Genomic DNA, 10793 nt, shown 5'->3' on the forward strand with positions numbered 1-10793 from the left:
ACGCGCATTTTAATTGACATTTCAATAAAGTGACCAAAATTGTGACTTATTTTTGCCCACATCTGTGCTGAAGTTCTTGTATTAAAAAAGTATTGCCTTGCACATGCTAGCACTTTGATGGAAAAAAAGGGGGGTTCATTGCGCGGGCTACACCCTAGTCACTTGTTGGGAATAATATTAACAAATCATGAAAGCATCATGGCTGCTTCTCTAAAATGACCTTAAGCAGTGCTTACTGTCTGCTGGTTGTGCACTGATGGATGTGTGTTTGTAGTTTGTAAGGGGTGAGTAATATTTCACCCTTGTGACTGGTTGCGTGTTGATTGCTGTGTGTGTGTGTGTGTGTGTGTGTGTGTGTGTGTAGTTTGTAAGGGGTTAGTAATATTTCAGCCTTGTGACTCAGCTGGATTGTTGACTGGTCACCATGGCCATGGTTCTGATTAGTTCTGATTAGCTCACAGACGAGGAGGGATCGGAGCGTGAGTGGATACTTAACACCCTCTCCCGCTGGACACACACGCACGTGCGCGTGCTAACGCAAACACACACTGCAGCCACCATGCCAGCACTTTCGCTGGAAGTCTTTCAGGCCTTACACCCCACCTTCTATTTGTCTCTGTCGGTCTCTGGCAGACTCTTCGTCTCACACACACACACACCGTGTCCCTCACAGAAACACAGAAGCACATGCGCATGCGCACACACACACACACACACACACACACACACACACACACACACACACACACACACACACACACACACACACAGCCACACACATATAAATACATACTCTGCCCTCAGTACACTCTCAAAACCCTCAATCCTTCATCTGCAAGGTTTTGTGTCTTTCTTTTTTTTTGTCTATATAGTATTGTTTTCATTTCTCTGGCTGCCAGGGGTTTTTCCCCACGTCCTTGTCTCTTTCACTGCCCTCATCCCACCCCACCTCCACCACCCCCCCTCTCTTTCTGTCTCCCTCTCCCCCAGGGGAACTCATGCTCACAGCTTGTGCAGATCTGCCATTGGAGAAACATTACAGCTATGGCAGATGTTGAAATGTTGATCCCATCCCTTCTTAGCCTCAGACTGCCACTCGTTCAAGTTCTCTCTGTGCGTGGACAAACCCCCCCCTCACTCTCTTTTTTCCCCCCTTGCTGTCAGCCAGAGAAGAGTGGGGCCCCAGGTTCTCACACACACCCACGCTTTTCCCCCAACACGCGTTCTCACACACTTCAGCTCACACTCACACACAGCACACCCCGGCGCGCAGACGTTCGCCACCTCCATGAATATGCATCAGCACTTGAAGCGTTCGAGGGCGAGTTGAGCAGCCGGTGACGAGACGTTACAGCACTATGCCCAGTATGCAGTCACCCACTGGCTCTGGCCTCGCGCTGGGCTAGGGAAGGAGTCCAGGCAGGGAGAGGGGAGGGTTATGTACACCGTCGACTTGCACTTGAGTTACGAGTCGTCTGCAGCAAGAAAGCAGATGCGGACACGAGAGGAGTGTGTGTCTGTGTGTGATGCCATTTGTTCGGGGCAGGGTTGAGAGTGGTCATCATGGTGTCTTGCCCAGTTAAAATATTCCACAGAGCCCCTTTTCTATCCTATTGGGTGTGTTAGTTTGTGGCCAAACCTTAGTGCGTTTGCTGCACTTAGAAAGGACAGAAAAGTAGAGTGGGCCTTTTGACCCCTATTGACTTTAAATGTTGGCTATACTTACTTTTGGTTTCGCCTACTGCCAGAGTTTGATTTCTGCCTATATTGGCTGCAGAGAGGAGATTCAGGTGGGGGGAGAACAGTGTGTATGTTGAGGGGCGAGGAGGGGGGTGTTCTGGTGCCAAGAACCGTCAATTGACATCAGCGGATCGTACCTAGTTCCCTGAAGACGGATAACTTATGAGCAATCTATTCAGCTCCCAAAGAATTCAGCTCTCACACGGGCAGTGAGGACATTTGACAGAACGCCTCTCCTCCCTGTCAACATTTTTGGAGGAGCAAGGCGGTGGGGTGGGGGTGGCAAGCACGGCTCCAGGTTAAGGTGTTTAGACACGTCTCCTGTACTCTGAGGATTGGCCATGTGTATTGCACATTTCTCTGGCAGAACTGCACCAGAACAGTGGAATGCAATGGTGAACTCGCACGTTTTCATGTAGAATGTTTTCTCGTCATTTCAGAGTGTCAAGCCTTACAGTAGACCACACATGAAGTATGTAACCTTTTGTCTGAAGTATTGAAAACAAATCTTGTGAAAGTGCAAGTTCATATACTAGTCTGACTTTAAGAGGTTTAAAAAAAGTACAAGAATCTGAATGCATTGAGACAGAAGAGAAAGAGTGATAAAAACATGAGCAAATGAAATACTGTGCTGAAAGTCTATGCTGGGAAAACGTACACTCCCTCTGAGGGGGAAACATTATTCAAGCTGCATTTGTTCATCCTGCTTGGGTGAGGAAAGGTGAGAATTTCCCCTCTCGCACAAACAAGGAAAGTGAAGAGGGGGGGGGAAAAGACATGTTGATTCACATAACTATGATGCCTAGCACATAAATCAAAGCACCTTATCACACATTATGGTTATCCTCTCTGCTTTCTTATCTTATCCTCCCCTCCAATGTAATATTGTGTATTACTTCTTAAAGGAGATCAAAGGGATTGCCCAAGAGCCAGGCCATTAATTTTGCTTTCCACTCACTCAAAAATATCCACTCACAATAGACAGTCGATATGACAATTTTATTGTCGATTCCTTTTCAATTCAAATGTTTTGATAGCATTTTTTCATTGTATATTTTCAGTAGAATCTACAGTTCTGATAACTTCAAGTTCATTACAAAATAAAGTCTTTGCAATAAATAAATATATAGATTTATAATTTTATATGTAGAAAATAAATATATTGTACATCTCATAAATAGGTTCATACATATTTACACTTCTGTCACTTTGCATTTATTTTTTGTTAATAATGTTCCTGACAGTCTGAACATTACAAGTCAATCTCGGTTCCTTAGCAACAAAGGTCCTATCTATGCCCACGAAACATTGACCTCTGACCTGAGCCTCAAACCAATGGCACTTTGCCACTCCTCCCTAGTTCCTCTGTGCCGGAGATATCAACACCACAACTCACAGGCTGTCCAAACAGAATGCCACTGTGAAGCTCTTGGCTCACCCAACCCTACGTCCACCCTCCCTCCCTCAAAGAGATGCTTGCGCTGGGAAGGACCAGGAAGAACATTCTTGAAATTCCATCTCTGTTGACGTCTTTAAAAAGCACTGTGAAATCTCGCCTCTGTCATGTAACAAGGAAACGGGTCTCCTGTTTAGATGATGCAGCGCTATAAGAAGGGCACAATGGTTGCTACTTTTAGCCTCAACTAAACTTTTAAACTCGCTTCAAAATAAGAGTAAATGATTGGCGCGTATGATTAATTTCAGTGTTACACCTTTGAAAACCCACATGCCATACCAGCCCAGATGTTTCTCTGAACTGGCATGACTGTTCCTGATTGGATGAGTTGTGGCTAAGAGAACCTTCCGGATCCTTCTACAATGCTAGAGAGCGTGTTCAGAGGGGTGTGCGTAAGTGCTTGTTGACATCTTGTGTGCCACACTGAAGATGCTGGTCTTGCTATCATGTCCTACTCTAATGTACCATGATGACGCATTATTTCTCATTCTTGAATTTTGGTCTAGTCTTCCATGTAAAAGGTTTACATGGTCTAGTATCCATATAAAAGTACCTGAAACGTTCAACTACTTTTTTTTTTATATATATAAACAAAGTTCATTGGTAATGCTGATTTACTACATCTTGATTCAAAGCCTAGAGTTTATCCCACATACGTATAAAGACCTAGTGGTAGATTGTCCTGTTTACCTCAAAACACCTCAGTTTTGTTGCCCAGGGGGGTTCAGGACTTTATGAAAGGCTGTAATACAATGTTCTTCACAGTGTACACAATGTACATTATGCTAACCCTTGCCCTAGCTAGAGCTGTATGCTGCACTGCACTATTAAATGAAATGGGAAATGAATACATAGAGTCGTAGGCTACTTAATGGACCAGTGGAGCTGATTTTTAAGAACATAGAGATGTCTTTTTCTCCCCCCCAAGTAATTGCAGGGGAAGTGCAGTGACCAAGTGCTTGCCCATGTTCAAAAGGGTTCAGTCCCACAAGCAGGTCTAGAGTGGTTTCTTCAGGTCCAGAGTGGTTTCCTCAGGTCATTTTGTGATATAGTTCCTCTTTTCCCCACATTGTGCCCCCCACCTGGTTTGAGATTCAGGTGATTGAGAGGTACGATGGCCATCGCTTTGGCCAGATCTGGCTCGTGCCAGATTCACTCGCTAGTTCACTCTCACACACACACACACCTGCCTGCCTGATCGATGAGAAAAAGAGGACAGAAAAAAAACAATTGTTTGTGACCCATCAAGGAGGGGAAGCTACAGTGTCCAGGAACACACACACACACGGCCTGTTTATCCCTGCACAGGAAAGGGCCGAAAGCCATGGTTACTAGCACCAGAAGGTGAATATAAACACTGGCCAGAGAGGAAAGGAGAGGGGGGGAGGAGTGGCAATGGGAGGAGGAGCGGCAATGGGAGGATTTCAGGGAGTCCACCGGTCCGTCCATCCATCCGCCATCTCCACACCTATCCGTGGCCGTGCCCGAGACCCGGGCCCTAATTTCGGTCACGTGGGTTGGAAGAGGTCCCTGTAAGCCTGCGGGATCTTGTCTATCTCCACAGGCCTGGGTAGGAAGTGTGTGAGCTTCTGGTGCTTCTTAGTCCTGCCGCCCTCTCGCGGCGAGCCGTCCTTGTTTAAGGCCACGTAGTAGTACCTCCCCGTGTCAGTGTGCTTGTAGAGCGTGGAGGCGTAGGTGTTGTACCAGTTCTCCTCAAACTGCTCGCGGAACACACACTCCTTTGTCAGCTTCTTCTGCAAGACAAAACAAAACACCATGAAAAGGGAGATGAAAAAAGAGCAGAAAGAAAGAGATGATTTAGGACGTGCGGAGGAGAAATAATATGCACCACATGCTGGCCAGCGCTTTCCATCACATCTTTCTCGGAGAGCCTCCGCACTTTGAGAGAGACGGATTTAGCTACAAATATTTTGGCCTGAGCGACGTCCAGGTTTACTTATTAGGCAAACAGTCATAACAGAGTGTCCGTGAGAACCGCATAACATCCAGCAGCTCCTCTGGTGACATCCAAGCAATGGGTTCAGTGTTGTTTACATGGTAAAGGCTCACATCGTTCTGGGGGGGGGGGAGGGGGGGGGGGGTTAGTCGGGGTGGTTTCAAGCAGCTACCCTTTTCTCTAGCAGCCATGCTGGGCTGGAGTAGCAGTGGGGATACGATTCTAGCAGTTCTATTCTAGAGTGTTGAATATCCAGGCTGTAGTCCTAGTGATATATGTATGTGGCCGCTGCTGCCCTGGTCGGACCACAGAACTAGCAAGGGTGACGGAGTGAGAGACGATGAGGGGGAGATGTGATGGGATGTGATAAGAGATAACTTTAGGCATGGATTTGTGCCAGATTAGGGCCACGGTCAATTGTGAACTGGTCAGAGGCTAGAAGCGGCACTGGTCTTGCACTATTGTGTAACACAGCACACCAGGATGAAACTAATCCCAGGTAACAGGTGTCTACTGCCGTCTCTTTCTCTCTCTCTCTCTCTGTCTCTCACACACATACATTCATACACATACATGCATGCACACACACATTCACTGACCAAAAAGAGTGGGAGGAGAGACTTGCAGAGGAGAACTTTTTAGTTAAAGAGCCATAAACCTTTCGGCTTGTTATCCAACCCTCCATTCACCTTCAGTGATGCAAGAGGCACAGCTAGTTGAAACACAGCAGCCTGTGAGACAAGTGTATGGGCTGTCTGCTGATGTGTGTGTGTGTGTGTGTGTGTGTGAGAGAGAGAGAGAACAGAGAGAACACTCTGGAGTTTAGCAGGTGTGGATTTGTTAGTTGATGGGGCCACCAAGAATCATGGAGTAAATCTGGGCTGTTCTGCAGTTCCTGCTGACGTGTGATGGCTCTGTTACAAGACTATGTCAATCGCTGTGCTAGAGTCAGAAATGGCAGAACCTCACATATGGACTGAATACAGAGAAGCGAGACCGAGCCATGTCTGAGTCCACGAAAAAAGGGAAAAGGTACACGAACAAGATGGATTGAGTGCCTTGGACAAGCATGGCTATGAAATAATAAATGTGATTTCTTTTTTTGTTTTTGTTTCAGTAGTTGGACTTAAGACGTTCATTCTCAGCCACTTAAAGGATTCAAGGCGAGTTAGTCATACCCAACAGCAGTGCACACATTTCAATGTGTCTGGACTGAAAAACATGGATTTTATTTGGATGGGGTGGGGTGGGGGGTGTGATGGGGAAGAACACTTGTGGGAGAGCACTGACAGGTCCGACCGGCTGGTCTGTCTGTCTGTCTGTCTGTCTGTCGGCCTATCGCCCTGACAAGGGAATCTGTGTGTTCGTGTGTGTGTTTGTGTGTGTGTGTGTGTGTGTGTGTGTGTGCGCGTGTGTGTGCAGTAAACACTAGGCCAGGGCAGAGTGCACTCTTCCCAGGAGAAATTATGGAATAGAGAGGCTACCAAGCCCCTCAACACTCCTCTGTTACTGACCCTCTGCCTGAGTCCACAGATACTTGCACATTTTAATAGGTCTTTATCAAGTTACATGTTAAGTCCCACTTCTTTTTTCTCAAGAGCGAGTCAATTATGAGGTTTTTTTCCACCCTACTCTTAAGACCCTGAGATATTTAGTTAGACCTTCCCTTTCTGCTCGGAGAAATTTGATAGCCTGTCTCTCCCTCCTGTGTCGGGCAAGTGCTGGGAAAACAACAGACAGAGAGAGAGCGAGAGAGAGAGAGAAAGAGAGAGAGAGAGAAAGAGGGGAAGAGGCTAAGACAGCCCATCAGCAAATGGTGATTGATTTAGCATGCTATCTTACAAAGGCATGTTATTTTAACAGGCATATCTTCAGGTATTAGAGCCAGGGCTCTCTCACATACCGAGGGAACCCATAGCACCTCTCCAGCCCTGCCTCACTCACCGATCATATATCCCCCCCCCCCCCCCCCCAGTGCGAACATGTTCTCTAAACCGACCTATGTGTGTACCCTGGAAAAAATGTAAATATTTTAGAGGACACGAAAGGGGAGGTTTCCTTCTCCTTCGAGATTTAAGATTCTTTGTGGCGAAATGTATCTGGTGTGGGAGAAAAACAACCCCTGAAATCGGGGTAAACAAGCCTGACTGGCTTATGGCCATGGAGTTCCTTTCCCCTCTCTCTCTCTCTTTTCTCTCTTTCTCATTCTCTAAACCTCTATAATTCTCACTCCACCTGTCTCCCGCTCTCACAGACGCGCTCTGCAGACAAGTGGAGAGGGTCATGGGGAGAATCTCGGCTGCACAAACATGACCTGCTATGTCTGGCCTCATACGGGCACAGATTAAGACACAGGACTGGTGTCTGCCATACCGGCCCACGCAAATTACTGCAAGGCGGGAATCTGATCTGCCATTTCTGTGGGCTTATGCCAGTGGCATGTCCATGCTAGCTAGCCCAAACGCTGCAATGAAGCTCTTTAAAGCAGAATCTTTAATTAAGATAGTCGCAAACAGGATATGATTAGGTGGTGTTGTGGATGGAGAGAGAGTATGTGTGTGGGGGGTTGACTTACCGACCCATAGAGGTCGCCTCTCTCATTCATCCCTAGGTACAGGCCTGCGTCCACTCCCCGAATGCTGACCAGGCCCACTGCCAAACTGATGAACTCCAGAATACCTGAGATTGTTTGGGTTTTTTTTGGCAAAAAGAAAATGGAGAGCACACTTTAGTCATTTATCTGAGCTGTCCTATGTTGTCCAGAGTTGTCCACTTAACGTGGGTGGTATCTGTATATCATCTTCCTTTTTGCATGTCATCTGTTTAGATCATAACCATTTAGTTTTACAGTATTAAATACACATCAGGTGTACCAAAAACAAATCGTTTTTCTTTAAACATTACATGACACAGGAGAGTTAAGATGAGTATTAAACACATTTGTGGGAAACTCCTCAAGCTATTGCAGATGTGTAAATATGACATGTTTATACGCTGCCTGTACCTGTGCAAAGCCGATAACAAACATTTTTGACATAGTCTTGCTGTCCAGTGAAATGCTGCATGTATAAAAAACACTGTTTACCACCGCAGGAGAAGGTGGCTGCTTTTACATGTAAGATGGTAACTTCCTTGACCAGAAGGAAGGCAACATGTCTACGGTGTTTTATTGCGCCTTAGAATGGTCGTTTGACTGTAAATGATGCTTCTGGGAAATCGAACGGCTCTGATTTGTGTAGGGGATCCCGAAACTAGACAGGCACTCCTGAATCAACAACACCTGCCGGTCTCCCTGCATGTCTTCGCAACGAGAAGTCAGGTGAATGTGCTCATAAATAATGAATGCCCAAGACCGTCTATCTACCTTGCCAATCTACTGAGCTTTACAAGAACGCGTATATTTGAGGAATGGCTCCGCCGAAGCAAGGGAAAACTGTTTTTGTTATAAAAACCTTAACAAGTTCAAACTCAAGAAAAGTAGTGTTTGTTCACAAAACTAAAAGTAGGTTCACAAAAAAAGAACTAGCGCTAGCGCCTGGCCACCTGGATCAACTATTCCTATGCGCTGAGATGCCAAGAGATGACACAGAAAATCCCTGCAACGCCTGCGAGAAGAAACGCGTGTTTCTCATTCGTCTAATCAAAGACACAGGCTTTGTGTAACACATTGCTGACAAACGCTTTAAATTTCGCCTTTAAAGGATGCCAGACACAGACTCGCAGACCACCCAATCCACTGAAGTGCCTTGTTTTGGTTAAGAACCCAACACAAAAGCTCCTTGAATTCCAGAGTGGTCATGCCTTGATTTAGAAATATTTTAACGTTCTCTTGGCGTAGCTTCACCTGCAGACACTGTGAACATTAACTTTTTATTGCTCTACTCTGTTTTCTTATGATAAGTTCAACATCACGAACGATTTACATTAAACGTACAATTAATGATGTATGTCGGTCCTGTGTCCTTTGAACAAGTTTAACCAAGAAAGAAAAAAAACAGCCTAACTCCGCTCACTTGTTTACAGCTGAGAGAAGACACCTGCGTTCTTTACAGCGCTTGTCAGCACAGGGAGTTGCGCGGATACTGGGGTCTCCCAGGCTGTGGGTGGGCGACACTGGAGATCGTGAACCTTTGTAAACCTGTTACAAACTAGGAAGTCTACAGGGACCAGACAAAACCATGTTCGACAAAATTGTCCTTAAAAATCTAGGCTAAATGCCCTGAACGACCCTGCTTCACTCCCCAGTGAATCATGTTCTCAAATGTCCCGGCTCTCTCACCACAGACAGCGACGGGCAACAAGAACCAAAAACCTCCTTTAATCCCTGTCCAGTGTCCAAAGTGTTAGCGACACTTTGTCTGTCTCCTATGTAAATTTTGACCTCTACTTTAAATGATTAATGGGCGGCGTTTCCAATGGCGGGGTAAAAATAATCTATTTCACCAAACTCGTCAATGCCAAAGAAGAGTGTGCGTCAAGATGCGATGATTTATTGACAAACGTGGTTCAATGATGCGCTCTCACCGAATCTACTGTGATCCTGTCTGGTACCATGAACCGTGCCGTTGGGAAATATCTCCAGTTGAAAGCCGGTCCTACAATACAGCTGTCGCCGCCGCAGAATCCCTTTAAGGTGTTCAAAATCCGTGAGAGACCCTCGCTGTAATCTCCCCTCGATCAGTCCCAATCTTTCATTCAAACCTGCAGGCGACTCTGAGAGAGGTCCCAATGCAGGCAAGCTTTGTAAATCCAAATCCAGGGCCCCGAGAAATCCCCCGACCTCTGCCATCGCGCACACTTGGCAGAGTTGTTTATGCAATGTGAAATATAAGTTGACTCTGGAGGAGCGGTTGGCTGTGTGAGGCGAGGGTCCGACCCATGCAGATGCCCGTGAGGACGTGCCCGGCGCGCGATGGCTTGCTCCTCATAAAACTACTTCATTAATCGTCCCGCACTATTCATCACATGGAAATGTCTGTTTATTAGATTGAAAGAGCCGTTTATATACATACTTGCCGCGCATTCTCAAATTGGATATTCAAATGCAAGCCACGCCTGGCTGGCATCCCTTCTTTACGCACATCAATTTCCTTACTGAGGAAAAATGTCGTTTTACCCGAGCCTTTGTTATTGATACTGCCGATGCTTTTGTCCCAGTAACCGCAACTCCCTCCAAAATTACTCTGTTATTAAAGCTGGAATCGAAGTCGGAAAGAAGTCCGTGCATCTCACCCAGCCGTTGGAGCATAACTGTCTTGAGCTGCAGCTTGTAGTTTGAGATAAAAACGTGTAAGGAGACGCACGCAAGAAACACTTTGATTGGTGTGCGCCGAGATGTGTCAGAGCCAAAAGTTTGCCTACATCAATCAAGGCATTACGCGTTGTGGATGATAGCGAGCTGGAAAGTTACATGGGAGCGGTGGAACAAAAATGTCCATGAGGAAAATCATCCGTGGAAATGGAGTTTTGAAAAAAAAAAAAAATCTCCAGCGCGTCCAGAGTATACCACACCTTTCTCATATGGCACAGTCCCCCTCTCCTCTCCGCCTCCCGGACCAAACCAAGAAGCGGCAGCTGGCCGTCAGGACCTGCGTCAAAAGTCTGAGGGAAAAGTTCAGTCCGATAGCGGTGCGCTCGCTG

The 10793-nt window shown here is 46.3% G+C and overlaps 1 protein-coding gene across 1 annotated transcript; it reads right to left on the reverse strand.

Annotated features, from left to right (window-relative positions):
* Positions 1-4704: 4704 nt before the first annotated feature.
* Positions 4705-9942, reverse strand: fgf16 (fibroblast growth factor 16; the record flags this gene model as incomplete). Its single annotated transcript, XM_080841196.1, has 3 exons — positions 4705-4950; positions 7729-7832; positions 9678-9942. 3 exons carry the CDS (start codon positions 9940-9942, stop codon positions 4705-4707), a joined length of 615 nt encoding a protein of 204 aa, XP_080697322.1.
* Positions 9943-10793: the final 851 nt, after the last annotated feature.

The sequence above is a fragment of the Sprattus sprattus genome (genome assembly GCF_963457725.1).
Source record: "Sprattus sprattus genome assembly, chromosome: 6".
Taxonomy (NCBI): Eukaryota; Metazoa; Chordata; class Actinopteri; order Clupeiformes; family Clupeidae; genus Sprattus; species Sprattus sprattus.